The following is a 16,025-nucleotide window of genomic DNA, read 5'->3' on the forward strand; positions in this document are numbered from 1 at the left end:
CACCACTGCTAACAACCTGAAGCATCGCTCAGATGTTCTCCTCTGTAGTTTGCAGCTCGCGCTCCGGCTTATGTAAACAAAAACTCCACCTTCTTTGATTTAATTAACCATCACATCATAACTGTCAGTTAAGGCGCTGGTCACACAGAGTTGCCAGATATTAGTACAAAAAACAAAACAAAAAAAGCCATAAATAACAAAGTAAGTTCAAACCGTATCTTTCAGAAATAAATATTAGAAACATACACCTAATCGTCACTTTATAAATATCCCAAGTGTCCCATTGATTGCTAAAACACTACCTCTAAAGAGGATTTTTAGTAATTGGATCTGGCAACACTGTCAATTCTGCATCAGCGGTCTCGCGGCTTTGAGTAACGTTAAATCTAAACTGTCAAAACTTAATTATATACGCGGATGACAAAATGAGTCTTTTTGAAAAACTAATTATCCATTTAGGGAACGTCACATTTTTTTTTTAAATGGGCGGCCATGGTTTCAATGAAAATATAAATATCAAACTTTTAAATTGTTTTCTAAAAAAAAGCCATTTTACAAAGTAATACGTGCACTCGAGTTATTTGGTTTAAATGCCCTTAATTATTGTTTATCACAAAAAATATACCAGTCGTAATTTCTTGCGTCACCGGAAAATGGGCGGTGTTCTGAGTCTGTTGATCGTCATCTCCGGTGACGTCACAGTGACAGCCTAGTCAAAACAACCCAAACATCATGCTAGCTTGTCGCCAGCCCGAATAAAATGTCGCACTTTTAACAATCTCCGACGAAAACGTCACACCTTATTCATCCTGATGCCGTGAGTGTGCAGGACTGGGAGTTTGGCAGCGTTTTAATTGCGATAAAGGATAAAAATACTCGCATAAGCATCAGTGTCGCTACCGGTTTGCTAACGACAGGCGTCAGTCCAGCAATCAGACCCGGTACGCGTGATTTAAGTTTAAATGGAACTTAAAATATAACATCTGTGATTATATAGTGTTCATTGTTTATGTCAAACTAACTGGTAACGTATAAGTCATTGTCGATCTCCATATTTGTCAGTTACAATACTGTTGAGTTTCTTTATTAGTCATGATGAATTTACATATAATTTGTAATAATAGACTTTTGATTTTGATAAAATCACGAGTTGTATGTTTACAGTCTTGCTGGTGTAGTTATGAATCACCTGGCACAGCTGTCAGATGTGTGGTACTTGTGTGGTATGTTTGACTGTAAATTTGTGTAAGTTATTTTAGTGTTTAATATGTGTATAATGTACACAAGTACACATTTTTGTGCCACTGTGTGTGTGTTATGTGTGGTCCGGTCGTTTTCATGTGTGTTATTGAAGTCATGTGTTTATATGTAATGTGTGTCGTTTCTCTGCAGTGTAACCGGTTTTGGCCCAGGCAGATATTTGGATCCCCGGGAGAGGCCGGTGTTCGCTGAAGAAACGGGGAACAGGATTGGTAAGCAGGGGGGAGAGGCCACCATAGAGCCAGTGGAGAAGATGGCGAGCAGCCCGGAGAAAAGCTCCTCCGCACAGGAGCTCAAGGAGCAGGGGAACCGATTGTTCCTCAGCCGGAAATACCAGGAGGCCGCCACCTGCTACAGTAAAGCCATTGTGAGTTAAGAATCACAGATGACACACTGACAAATTAAACCCATAAATGTATTTGATTGCCAGATTTGGAGAGTGGTCTTTACATCTTGTGTCACAAGCTTTGTCAAAATATCAACTTTTTCTATATTCAAATACATTTTAGTCAGTTTTGAATAAATGTTGCTTAAAGGCACAATATGTCATTTTCACCACTTAGAGGTCACTAAACAACAAGAATGGTGTAGCTTGTTGACGCCATTAAAGAGCAAGGACCTGAGGATAGGAATCGTTTTATAAACAAAAATCAAAAGTTCTATAAACGTCAAATTATAATTTAAGCCCAACGTGTCGCTTAATAAAAGTGATTCTTATATACGCTGCACAGATTGATTGGTGCATGACATCAAAGTATCACAAGACGAAAGTGAAGCAACGGTAGTGCTTTTGAATCGCTTTTACGATACTTTAATGTCAATGGCGGATCGCTCAGTGCAGTATGGTTTTTATGGCAGAAACCGAGGATAACCTGTAGGGCTGCACGATATTGAGACAATATGCAATTCTTCTGTTGAATATTTCGCTAAAAATATTTTTCCTGTATTCCCTAGGCAGTGGTTCTCAACTCCAGTCCTCGGGCCCCCATTCCCAGAATGTTTTAGATGTCTCCTTATATGAAACACTCATCCGGCTCTTTTCAGAATGTTTGAAATTTTTCCTTAACACACTAACAAGCTGATAAACTAATTCAGGTGTTTTATACATGGAGACATCTAAAATGTTCTGGGAGTGGGGGTGGCTGAGGACTGGATTTGAGAAGCACTGCCCTAGAGAAATGCTATTTTTTAGCTATTTAAAAAATCATTTAGATATGTAATTATCATATTGAAAAAGACAGGTAGTTACATATTCTTCGATTGTAATTAAATCTAATTCAGATTAAAAAAAAATATTTCAGATGTCTATTCAGCTATCGTTTTCCTCCCTTGTCTCTACTACTGCCATACCGGTATTTATTTTCCGCTCTTTGCGTCTAGCTAATAGTATAACAGTATTAGATCTACTTTGTGGGTATTTAGTAAGGGCCCTTCTGATTGGTCTAATTTGGACAATCTAAGCATGCAACACACAAATGACCGACCTGTAAAAGAAGTTGAAGTTATCGCATATACTGTTATCAAAGTAATGAAAATTTTTTAGATATTGTGCAGCCCTTATAAACTGGATATGAAACCATTGACATGCGATCATATGACCAGGGTTAAATCTACAAATTGTCTGAATTTAAAATATTTGGGATAATGTAAGCATGCATGTGAAAAATATATAACACATAATTTTCAGATATTTCAATAAAAATATTTCACATACTGTACCTTTATTATAACTCTTGATGTAACTATTTTGTGGGCATGGCAATTTCATTATTAAATGATGTATGTTATGTTTCCATTATGTGGCATTTGAGTTACCAGTACATATCCATAGACATCCTCTTCACTTTACTGAACGTGTTTGTTGTTGATGCGTGCAGAATCGAAATCCATCAGTGGCCGTGTACTACACTAACCGAGCGCTGTGCTACGTGAAGCTACAACAGCATGATAAAGCATTGGCTGACTGTAAACACGCCCTTGAACTTGACAGCCAATCAGTGAAGGCGCACTTTTTTCTGGGCCAGTGTCAATTAGAACTGGAGAATTATGAAGAGGCTATTGGCAATCTACAGAGAGGTAAACACACATCTATCTTTAAACATAAATTCAATTGTTTTGTATAGATAGTAAGGTTAAGATTGAAATCATGTCTGACTTTCTAACTGCTGTTTTCAGCATATAACCTGGCCAAGGAACAGCGATTGAATTTTGGAGATGATATCCCAAGTGCCCTTCGCATTGCTAAGAAGAAACGCTGGAACAGCATCGAAGAAAAGCGAATCAACCAAGAGAACGAACTCCACGCGTATCTCACTAAACTCATACTGGCAGAGAAAGAGAGGTGACGCTTGAATCATTTTATGTCATTATGATCGTCTAAATAAAGCTGTGTTTTAATATTCATCTCTTATGTGTGTTTTCAGAGAGACAGATGAATGCCAAGTAAAACAGACAGAAGACAGTCAGAACGGATGTGAAATTAGCAAGAACAAATCCAAACATGTGAGACATGTGCATATAAATATATAGGTTAAAGAGGCATCTTCGAAATGTGTCTGATTAATTAAATGATGTAATTATTTGTGCTTTGTGTAGGATAAATATTTGATGGACATGGATGAACTCTTCTCTCAAGTAGATGAAAAGAGAAAGGTATGGAGAAATAATCTAGAAAAAAATGATTTACAGGGGTGCTTGATCAAAAATGGAAATCATGAAATGAGTAATTTTATTTCACGGTTTATATGTTTATCTGCTTAATGTTTATATTGCTTTTGGAAATTTGCCGTTCACTAAATAAAGGATAATCAACGGCTTTCCGTGCATTAAAGGATTTTAAATGCATGACGGCAGAGGCAAAGAAGCCGATTTAAAATCCTTTAATGCATAAAAGCTGTTTATAATCGCTGGCTTGACTGATTGTCAAGCTATTCCACTTGGTTTGATATTTTAATTGAAATTAAGACATTTTAAGTGTGGTTTAGTGTCCAAAAGTTGACACTCTAGTTGCATTTCTTTTACCCTTCAATTTGATACACATCAAATGCGCAAAAACCCCCATATACCACAAACAAAAGTTTTCACACTCTTATGAGGTGGTTTTCAGGCAATGTATTGCAAAACCACATTTATAGGTCACCTGACGTGTGTAAAAGTCTTTAATAAAGTTATAAAATCGTTGTCTCAGATGATGACATTGTCCTGAGGAGGCTACCGTAGCTTCTTTATGTGTTTCGTAAGAGAGTGGTGAGCTGTGGAGTGAGCTGTTCTGTTGTTGGTTGCAATTCACCGTCTTACCACTAGATGCTGCTAAAATCTACACAGTGGACCTTTAATGGAAAGTCACCATTTCACAATAAAAAAAAAGTTTTCTGCAACTAGGTTACTGTTAGACTACACAATTCTGTAATAGTTTGTCTCTAATCATTTGAGAACAACATTCATATAAGTTGTATGATACGATGTGTCCGTGTGCAGAAGCGAGAGATTCCAGATTACTTGTGTGGGAAGATCAGCTTTGAACTCATGAGAGAGCCCTGCATTACACCCAGCGGCATAACATACGACCGCAAGGACATAGAGGAACATCTACAGGTACACACACTCTCCAAACACAATCACAAAAAAAACAATGACAACAAATCTGTACCAAACATGACTTAAGAAATCACAGGAGAGAAATGCTTGTCCTAGTGATGCCTGTGTATTCTTCATCAATCAATTCTTCAAAACCTTTTCTTATTCTACAGATGATTTTTTTAGTTTTTTGGGCCATTATTGCCTTTATTTAAAAGTCATTATGTTAGAAATGTACGATGTGGAGAGAGGGGTATGGGATCTGCAAAGGACCTGGAGCCGGGATTTGAACTCGGGTTGCCAAAAGTCCACCATATGTTGGAGCACTGCACCATCGGCTCTGACTTCTAGAGATGATTAGATATTCTGATCTCTATTCTGATTGGTCACTTACATTTAGGCATTTAGCAGACACTTTTATCCAAAGCAACTTACAAGGATTATAAAACAATAAGGCAATATGTCATAGGTAGGCAATATTACAAAAGGTGCTTATTCGAAGATACAAGTTTTCACTTTTCCGACACGAGATTGTGATTGTGTAATCTGTTTGTTTCACCATTGTTAATAGCAACTTTCATCTTTCTTTTATTGATCTTTAATATTCTCCTTCTCTTTGCAGCGTGTTGGTCATTTTGACCCAGTAACCCGCAGCCCACTGACCCAAGATCAGCTGATCCCCAATCTGGCCATGAAGGAGGTGATCGACGCTTTCATCCAGGAGAACGGTTGGGTGGAGGACTACTAAACACACATCGTGTACACATACGAGTGGACAGCAGAGATGTCTGACACACAGATTATTTTCATGCACTTTAATCAGTGGAGCTTTGTTGTGGAAGATCTCACCGACAGGACCGTCAGCACCCTCAGGTCTACTCGTACCCTCCGTCTCCAACCCTTTGACTCAAGATTACAAACACACAAGCGCTTTCCTCTCTTTAACAGACTTCATGGGATTTTACTGAGGATCAGATTTGGTTTTGCTCTCGATCTGAACATCGGATAATGTTTGCAGCGCTGCGGTCATGATAATAGTTGAACAGTTGAGTAATCCTGCTGTTCAGTGGTGTAATTTCATTATTGAAAGACATCACTAATAATCATTAAGAAAAGAGAAGACGTTACACAGGCTGATGTGTTTGTGTGTTGTTTAGATGTCACAATAGAGGTCTAGATGCAGAATGAATGAGATATATGCAAGTCACGTCGATTGTTTCTAATATAAGATTTCTTATATGAGTTGGATGTTGATTATAGAGGTTTGTAATCAGCGTATAATCCACGTATATTTAGACATTCATCTATGGCTGCCAATCATTCGAAATGAACTGAGAATCTCTCACATTCACGCTTACATCATCATCATCATCGTATGTGTCGTCTCACTTTGTGTGCGTGTGTATTTGCGAGAGGGGTAAGTGATTATTTCTGACTTTATTTTTTGTTTTGAATGTTCTTTATCTGTCACACGTGCAAACACACATTTCTTGTTTAGTAGCAGTATTTTTTAGTTTGTTAGTAGTAACCGAATATTACGGTTCCTATACTGTCCATCAGATTCAGTTCAAATACTGAATCATAACAAGTTTAGTTTGAATGCATGTTAATAAATGTGTTGTTTCTTTTGTAAAACGTTTCTTTGAGTTATTAGTGGTGATACAGAATTATAGTTATGACACCAAAACTGGTCTTATTTATTCTTATAAGATATCCATGGTCTGCTTTGTTGAGTTTAGATTATTCTTAGTCAATTACACCTAGTCCTCAGAAATGCTAATTATAAAATATTAAGATGTAAAAATATTGAAAATTAAAAATTGCATATGGGCAACAATTAACAAATCATGACCTCAGACAATGAATAATTTGGTAAGTGGCATCCAGTTATCATTCCTGAAATAAAAATACTTAATCCAAGAGAAAGAGAAATCCATGCTGAAAAAAAACAGCATAGACCAGCATAATTCCCATGCTGGTCTGGTGCTGGTTTAGCTGGTGGTCACCAGCATCACCAAAACACATCATATGCTGGTCTTGCTGATATGCTATTTTTTATGTTACTGAATACGACATATTGCAGGATTAATATTGTAATATGCTATTCCAAACATAGCCATTGTGTAAGAGTTGGCACTACTGTATGTTTCGATGATGTACTTGTCAGTGTTAACATTTTCATCAACTTTTTTATGAATACAGCATACTCTGATATACTGTAGTGCTCATTTGATATACTGCCAAGTAATATATTATATTAGTATTACAGTTAGGCGCATATATATTTGGACAATGACACAAGTTTTGTTACAAAGTTGGATGAGGGTATTGGGAGACCCCCCTTTTAAAGCGGCCAAAAGTAATGGGACAGTTAACGTTAAAGCTATTTTATATACGGGTATTGTCTATTTGTTAAATAATTTCCTCATAAATGAAGGAGGGTAAAGGTCTGGAGTTGATTTTAAGTGTGGCATTTGCATTTGAAAGCATGCGGTTCAGAGAGATCTCCATGCAAGGGATAAAGACCACATCCAAAAACACAACAAATCCATCAGACAGACAGAGGAACATAAGTAGACGCCAGATCAACAATTATTAAATTCTGACAGAAAAAAACACTGGTTAGCTCAGCAACAAAAAATCCTGGACAAGATATAAATGGTGAGTGGTCACATATCTGACAAAACCCTAAAAAGTCTTTAAAAGCTCTAAAAGTCCTAAACATTCACTGCCCTTGCTTTTCTGTCCTTGTTTATGGTTTTAATTTGATTGTGTGTTCTTTACAGCTTTTGTCTGCAGATATGAAAAAGAAAACACTTTGTTGTTCTGCATTTTAATCATTTACACTTTTTCTCAGCCTCTTTGGAGGATTTCTCAAATCATTTTTAAAATTTGCAAAATAATGAATGCATTTCTCAATTTGTACCAACTGCACAATATCATGGGTGTCCTGCAAAAGCCTGTAATTTGTTTTAAAATCTTCTCATAGTTTATCTATCAAAAGTACATTTTTATGTCAGTCCAATCAAAATGGCAAGTCCTTGTGTCATTGTTCATGGACAAGTAAATGTTTAGCCTTGTTGTCAATATAAGAAGTGTTCACAGTTATTATATGTGGACGGATTCACATGTTCACTTTTTTCTGTAAAAAATTGCACACATGTGATTTAAAAAAAAGAAATCATATTTTACAGTATAAATCAAAAATTACAAAATTAGAAAGGATCACTGTACACTGTAAGAAATTTCCGTAACTCAAAATTTTAAAATCCACTTGACTGAATTTATCAATTCAGTTCACATTTACTAAAGATTACAAAAAATGGACAAAATGCTTACAGTAACAGATTGTAACGCAAAGATCAACAATTTTGCCTTGTATGCTGAATTAATTTCTAAATGTTTTGAGGTGTAAGATTAGAAACCAGTATAATGTATTTGGATGAAAATGACATCAGCTGACAACTGTACATAATAATCTGCATGATTGTACCAAAACAATGAGAATTTGCTTTGATGTTGTGCACAACTGACTTGATGGAGGTGCACAAAGTGTTTAAAAAAATAATTTCTTATCTGAGAAATGCTTTAAAGCTGTAATCTTTTTAGGAGCTGTTAGTGCAGCAGGGCCAGGTTCACAAAAATGATCATTGAGTCATAATAACATTATAACCCTGCTTTATTTCACACTGTACATGTTTGACACGGTAATGTGGGGTTAACCCTGCTTTAATTATAACCCTTTATTTCAGAGATAACACCACTTCTAAATTACAAACGCTCCTTACCCCCGGGGTAAAAGCAGTGTTTAGAATGAAGATACCCTGGGGGTAAAGCACATTTGTGTTATTTATCATTTTGGTGTCTGTGTGCTATCAAAAACCCCTGTAAACCACATATGAACCCATCCAAAAAACAAACGGTGCTATATAGCACCAAAACAGTTGCTTTGGATCGTAACGATAGAAGAACCATTTTTAGTGCCATATAGCACCGGTGAAGAACCAGTGAAGCACCAGTGAAGCACCAGTGAAGCACCTGTGTAGAACCATATAGTGCTATGTAGAACCATATGTGGTGCTATATGGCCCCTATATGGTTCTACACTGGTGCTTCACTGGTGCTTCACTGGTGCTTCACTGGTTATTCACCGGTGCTATATGGCACTAAAATGGTTCTTCTATCGTTACGATCCAAAGCAATTGTTTTGGTGCTATATAGCACCGTTTGTTTTTTTAGAGTGTAGGGGTTTTCAAACTTTGTGTGTGTGTGGACCACTATGTGTAATCAAACATTTTTGCGGACCACCTTATAAACTCTAAATAAAATATGTCTACACAAAGTCCTGAATTAATCTACACCTCTAAATAGGCTTACTAGCACTTGGATATACACTCTAAAAAACAAACGGTGCTATATAGCACCAAAACAGTTACTTTGGATCGTAACGATAGAAGAACCATTTTTAGTGCCATATAGCACCGGTGAAGAACCAGTGAAGCACCAGTGAAGCACCTGTGTAGAACCATATAGTGCTATGTAGAACCATATGTGGTGCTATATGGCCCCTATATGGTTCTACACTGGTGCTTCACTGGTGCTTCACTGGTGCTTCACTGGTTATTCACCGGTGCTATATGGCACTAAAATGGTTCTTCTATCGTTACGATCCAAAGCAACTGTTTTGGTGCTATATAGCACCGTTTGTTTTTTTAGAGTGAAGGCTGTGAATGAATTAATGAATGAATTCTTTATTTCGAGCAATTAAAAATGAATGAAAAACAAAAGACAGCAAGACATGAAATATCCATCAATAAAATAAAATATATAAAAATAAAAACATGTTGTCAAAAGGAAAAGCCATTGGAGTCCATTTGCCAATATATAAATATAGGCCTACATATTCTTAAAAAATATATTATTTTATATTTTATTTTGCCTTTACACGGACCACCTGCAGTACCCTCACGGACCACAGTTTGGGAATGGCTGAGAGGTCATCAATGATAACATTAGTGTATAAAGTTTGTCACTAGAGGGCAGTAAACAGCAGATAAACTCATCACTGATGAATATAACAGGACAGATAAGAGACAGATAATAAGAGTTTACAGTAATGATGAGATTCAGTAGATGAGACTCATGTGAGAACTTTAAAGATGTGACAGCAGTTTCTGATCAGAAAGCATCAGTCCACTGATCTCAGGTCAGATGTTAGGGTGATGATCAGGTGAGACTCTACAGGATATTCAGTCTTTAATTCGGTGTTAATAGCATCAAACAAAAAGGCAAAAATCTTAAAATGCCTGTATGTGATTTTCATGATGTTTGATTCGTCCTTCAGACAGAAGAGAGAAGAAATGAGAATCAGTCATGATGAAGCGCTTCATATGATCTGTGATGTTTGATCTGAGCTCTCTCCTGAAGATGATGTCCTAACATGTCACATTTGTGTTGAAGTGTTTCATTAATCAGTGTCATTCATCAAAGCTCTTTGCTGAAGTGTTAACCTTTACTACAGAAGAAGTGGATTTCCAGATGAAAGTAAACTAAAGGTGATGTGGTTTGAAGATGTTAACAGGAGACAGAGCTGAGAGGATCAGAATCACTCAACACTACCAATGCAAATCTGATTTTCACATCTCACATTTACTGTTTGTTTAATGCTGTGGACCTGAACACTTTCACTTGGGGACTTTAGTTATCTATGAAGTTAAAGATTTCAAGAGAGCTTTTAGAATATAAAAGGGAATACGTGTGTGTGCGTGCGTGTGTGTGTGCGTGTGCGTGCGTGCATGTGCGTGTGTGTGTGTGTGTACAGCTGCAGTATCTGTCAGGTGTATCTGTGCAGTCTGACTGATGGAGGTTTTTGTACGACTCTTTATCACTGTGTGAACACATAGCTACTACTGATCCAGTGTCCACTCTTACAGTAATAATCTCCTGTATCTTCAGTCTGAACTCCACTGATGCTCAGAGTAAAATCTGTGTTTGATCCACTGCCACTGAATCTTGATGGAGTTCCAGACTCGAGGTGGCTTGTAGCATATATCAGGAGTTTAGGAGCTTCTCCAGGTTTCTGATGATACCAACTCAAATATGAATTACCTTCACTATAACAACAGTGAACATCTGTGTTTGTCCTGCAGTTCAGAGTGACTTTCTCTCCTACTTTAACAGTCGTCACTGATGGAGATTGATTCACTGTGATCTCAGCTTGACAATCTGTAACTGATACAAACATTCATCACAGTTATAACATCTACATTTAAATCATCACATGAATTAATATGATCAGAGAGTATAATAATGATATACCTTGAATAAAGATCAGCAGTGTCCAGATGAAGATGAATGAAGTCATGGTTGTGTGTTTGTGTGTAAAACAGCTCATGAAGTTTATCACAGAGTCATCCAGACTTTAAACCTCTCAACATTTCCTCTCTTTATTCAAAATCACTTCCTCTACACACAACATTTTAATAAACTCAATCGGTTTCATATGTTAGGAATATGACTGATAACTTTTAACAATAACACTCATTTCATTTATTATTTTCACTTCTTTTACACTTTTTGAAGGGAAACTACAGACTGAACAGTTTGCTCTTATTTTACCTTTAGTGACATTTTACGAAAGAACTTGAATGCAGACCTTTCAATAAAAAACAGAGTTTAATAAAAAAAAAAAAGTATTAAATTATTATTTTCAGTCATTTCTTTTGTTGTTTAGCTAAAAACTTTATTCAATTAATAAAATGTTTGTCCATGTTATTGACACATTGAGTCATCAGCTATCATAAGTTTCTTAATGGACTTTGTCATCTACAAGAATTTTAATTCAGAATCCACAATCAACTTTTGTAGTGAAACCTTTTCATAAATATTAGATCATATGAGAGCTCAATTTATAAAGAGTTTAATCATTGTGTTAAATGTGTTTGTTATAGAGTCAGAGTTATTGAAGCGTTCAGAGGTTTTTGTACAGCTGTTTGGTTTGTTTCTATCACTGTGGTGGACGTTCGGCACCGGCACGAGACTGGAATTTGGCAGTGAGTACAAAAAATATAAAATAACTTTCTTTAAATTGATTTTTAGTATGCAGTTATATTATGAAGCATTTATTTCTCTTAAATTTATTATTTTTAGTTCTCAGTAAGAGCGTTTTCAATCGGGATTTCTTTTGATGTCTGCATGTAATTTAGTGATAAAACATAATATTGTTTAAATTCATTGATTGAGGGGAAAAATCACCTCAATATTAAAATAATTATCATGCAGTATTAAATGTGTTAGTCTTTCAGAAAAAAAGTCTAAATAAGAAGAATTTATAAATTATAATTTCTCACATGGAAAATTTATTAAAGGCAAGTTTATTTCATACACTGAGGTCATTCCAAATGTTTAATGTTAATGGGTTTTACATTTAAAAGTGTTGTATTATGATTTTTTCTAGACTGAACTCTTGAGAAAAAAAATGCTGAATTTTAAGAACATGGTCAAATACATTTTTTTTTTATAAAATTTTACATTTGATTAATCATTATTAACACATTTCGAGATCCGGGCTATAACATTTTTTTGTCTGGTGCCGCAGACTCGCTTCATATAAACACGTGTTAACAAAAGACATCTTAAGTCTCTGCTACTGTCCAAATAAATTCAGTATTCATTTTAATGATAAAGAAATTAAAAACATTGCTCGAACAAAAAACTGAGATAAAGGTAACTTTATAATATTTATAAATAATGTGTGTTATATTGTTCATTATATTGCTTTGCTGATTTATCAGATCTCCAAAGTGAGATTTGTTTGATTAAAAAGTTGAGCAAATCTCTTTGGCTTTGATGTTTCCACAAATTAAAGTCAGCGCATAACAAAACAACAAGAGATGAAACTGCAATTAATCCGCTTATCACAGAACGCCACGCAAGCGCAGTGAGACCCAAATGAATACACAAACTTCTTTTATAAACCTTTATAAGATTCAATATTATAGGATAAAATCACATTAAAAATATTATACCTTTAAACACTACTGACAAGAAATTATGGTATTTTGACGAGATGCTTTAATATGAAGTGATTTACAATGCAGTGAAGATATTGTACAGATTTTGGGAATCAAACCCATGACCTTGTTGTTGCTGCTACTTGAATCACAGGAAACAAATATTCATATAAAATATTGTTTTATTATTACTGTGTTTGTATTATAATAAGTGTAGTGCATTAACAGAGTAAATGATATTAACTGATGAGATGATATTAAACTCAAAAACAGAATCTATATTTTATTATGGATTTATTTGATTTCTTTTAATCTCTTCATCTTTTGCTTTGTGTATCTCTGTATGTCAGGTGTGTCTGCTCCTAAAGTGATCGTCCTGCCGCCGTCCAGTGAAGAGATTTCCAGCAAGAAGACAGCAACACTGATGTGTGTGGCCAGCAATGGTTTCCCTTCAGACTGGAGTCTGAGCTGGAAAGTGAATGGGAAGATGTCAGGATCTCAGGAGAACAGAGCTGGAGTCCTACAGAAAGACGGCGGTCTGTACAGCTGGAGCAGCAGTCTGACTCTCACTGAACAAGAATGGATCAACAGAGACTCAGTGATCTGTGAGATCAGTCGGGAAGGTCAGACAGTCACTGGAGAAGTGAAGAAAGATCTGTGTTCTGAGTAGATCCTCTCTTCTTCTCATCTCTTCTTCTCATTCATGTCTCACATCAACAGTGGACAACTATTCATACAACAGTCTGGGGCTCTGCTTTATTCATTCTGTCTGCTTTTCAATAAAGAAATATTAAATATTGCTTCTTTGTCTTGTGATTTCTTTTGAATTTGAACAATGAGTATATTGATCATTGGCTCGTGTGTTTGTTTCTAAATAAACTTCACTCAATGAAGCATGAAGACACCTGCAGATAAATGATGAAACAAGTGCTTTATTTGATGTTTGTGGTGTAACAGAGACATCAGACTCATGTAAGTGTATGAACATCTGCTCTGTACAGAGAGGAACAGAAATCTGATGATGTAAATATGAGTTGAACTCTCAGTTTCACTCTTTGACTCTTGACTCTCTGAAATGAATCGGTTCAGTTTTCACTGACAATGAACACATTGAATAACTGAATCATTTAATTCATTCAATGAACACTTGACCTGTATTATTTATATGATGATCACAGACTCATTCAGTTGTGTTCAACTCTTCTCAATGTTTTTCTTCTCTAAACATCTTGAGCAATTTTCTTCTCATCAGTCATCTTTCACCGCTCACTGAAGCTTTACAGTTTTTTTACGACTGCTGATGACTGATTTTTCAATACTTATAATACTTAACACAGTTAGCACTACATCTGTCTGTGTAAGCTACAAAAAATTAAGTACTAAAATTATTTTACACACAAGCTCAAACAAGCCCAAACAATCCATTTTTAATTTCAAATTTACAAATGCTTTCACAGCATATCAAAACAGATAACATCATGTGCTAAACCTGACTTATAGTCAAAGTAAACAGCTGTTCATATGATGAATTGAAACACAAATATATCCCCCGTATTTACTTCCATTGGGATTGAAACAGCGGATTGAACTTACAGTATGCAAATATATAAATCACAGTTTATTTTCATCTAACACACTCAGGTTATTTCAATTGCATGACATGGTATACAATACAGTAAAAGAGGACCTGTTTGGGTCAATCTTGTAAAATGAGCAACACAAAAAGTTAGAGAAACGCCTGCACGAGTCAGTGGAAGACCACCAGGACAAAGGAGAGGTTTTCCTCCAGTCTCATGCAGTATATCATGCATTCCCAGACATAACAAATGAACAATGTCAGAAATGGCAAAAGATTCTTTCCAAGATGCTGTGTCAGAGAAGATATCAGGTGTGATGTGGATGAGAAAATGTGGCCAAATAGAAAGACTATAGAGATTAGATGATGAGATTTTCTTTTTTACTGTATTCATCTGTGGCTTTTCTGTTTGTATTGTTTTTACATACTGTAATACTGTAAATGGCAGCAATATTGAATATGTTTGTTATCTTGCAGTGATGTTGTGTTGTAAATACTGTAAAGTCTTAACTACAGCAATTCTGTCTCTATCTTCTTTTTTTTACAAACTGTATATTCTTTGAACATTCAAGCTACACTAGACACTGAGACAATGAATAACAACTATGTGTGTGTTTGCGTGTGTGTGCGTGTGTGTGTGTGTGTGTGTGTGTGTGTGTACAGCTGCAGTATCTGTCAGGTGTATCTGTGCAGTCTAAATGAAGGAGGTTTTTGTACGACTCTTTATCACTGTGTAAACATCCAGCTACCACTGACGACATTTGCACTCATACAGTAATAATCTCCTGCATCTTCAGTCTGAACTCCACTGATGCTCAGAGTAAAATCTGTACCACCAGATGATCCACTGCCACTGAATCTTGATGGAGTTCCAGACTGAAGGGTTTTGGTCCGATATATCAGGAGTTTAGGAGCTTCTCCAGGTTTCTGTAAGTACCAAGACACACAGGGTGGACTACAGCTTGAAGTATCATGTGATAGAGAACATCTCAGAGTAACAGAGTCTCCTCGTGCTGCAAGTTTCACTGAAGGACTTTGAGTTACTGTGATCTGTGATTTACACCCTGAAAGAAATAAAAATATTATATTAAATACTTTCACATTTTATAAATAAAGTAAATATGTATGATTCTACCTTGTAATGAGAATAAAAGTGTCCAGATGAAGATGATGGTGAAGGTCATTGTTGATGTTTAGTTTTGTGTGTTGTGTTGAGTTATGAAGTGTTAAACTCACAGCACTATAAACTCTCAGAGATCTGAAGCATCTCATCTGATATACAAACAGACTCGCACTGATTTAAATATTTATCTCATGACATCACAACACAACTTTATACACTGAGTGTTCGTGTTTATTATTTTCCAATGATATTTATGTGGATTCTTGTCTTACAATATTTGAATTAATTATCGTCCTGTCATAGATCAATACATCATCCTTCTAGAGTAGATTTTTTCTTATAAGAAATAAAATAATTGAGAAGTTGATTACCTTCATTTATATATCATATCTATTGTGTATCTACTACACCAGTGGTTCTCAATTCCAGTCCTCATGCCCCCCCCCAGAATATTTAAAGAACGGAATACACCGCACGA

General features: G+C 35.8%; 2 protein-coding genes and 1 gene segment (V, D, J or C); 2 read left to right on the top strand and 1 right to left on the bottom strand.

The window, feature by feature from the left end:
* The first annotated feature begins 680 nt into the window (after nt 1–680).
* stub1 (STIP1 homology and U-Box containing protein 1) lies at nt 681–6,523 on the top strand. Of its 2 annotated transcripts, none has more exons than XM_065258858.1 (8): nt 681–817; nt 1,393–1,627; nt 3,138–3,336; nt 3,436–3,601; nt 3,684–3,762; nt 3,856–3,912; nt 4,738–4,854; nt 5,459–6,523. In XM_065258858.1, the coding sequence occupies exons 1-8, from the start codon at nt 813–815 to the stop codon at nt 5,582–5,584; spliced, it is 984 nt and encodes a 327-aa protein (XP_065114930.1). In that variant the 5' UTR covers nt 681–812; the 3' UTR covers nt 5,585–6,523. The 2 variants fall into 2 exon arrangements, with proteins under 2 accessions (XP_065114930.1, XP_065114931.1); XM_065258859.1 differs by having other exon boundaries at nt 688–941.
* Nucleotides 6,524–11,731: 5,208 nt separating this feature from the next.
* Nucleotides 11,732–13,648, top strand: LOC135740634 (Ig lambda-2 chain C region). The gene is made up of 2 exons (XM_073813135.1): nt 11,732–11,888; nt 13,199–13,648. Exons 1-2 carry the CDS (start codon nt 11,732–11,734, stop codon nt 13,516–13,518), a joined length of 477 nt encoding a protein of 158 aa, XP_073669236.1. The 3' UTR covers nt 13,519–13,648.
* A 1,502-nt stretch (nt 13,649–15,150) lies between these two features.
* LOC141281394 (immunoglobulin kappa variable 1-9-like) lies at nt 15,151–15,608 on the bottom strand. The segment is given in 2 exon segments: nt 15,151–15,488; nt 15,560–15,608. Coding segments are annotated over 2 exon segments (387 nt in total).
* Nucleotides 15,609–16,025: the final 417 nt, after the last annotated feature.

Source organism: Paramisgurnus dabryanus, chromosome 22 (genome assembly GCF_030506205.2).
Source record: "Paramisgurnus dabryanus chromosome 22, PD_genome_1.1, whole genome shotgun sequence".
NCBI lineage: Eukaryota > Metazoa > Chordata > Actinopteri > Cypriniformes > Cobitidae > Paramisgurnus > Paramisgurnus dabryanus.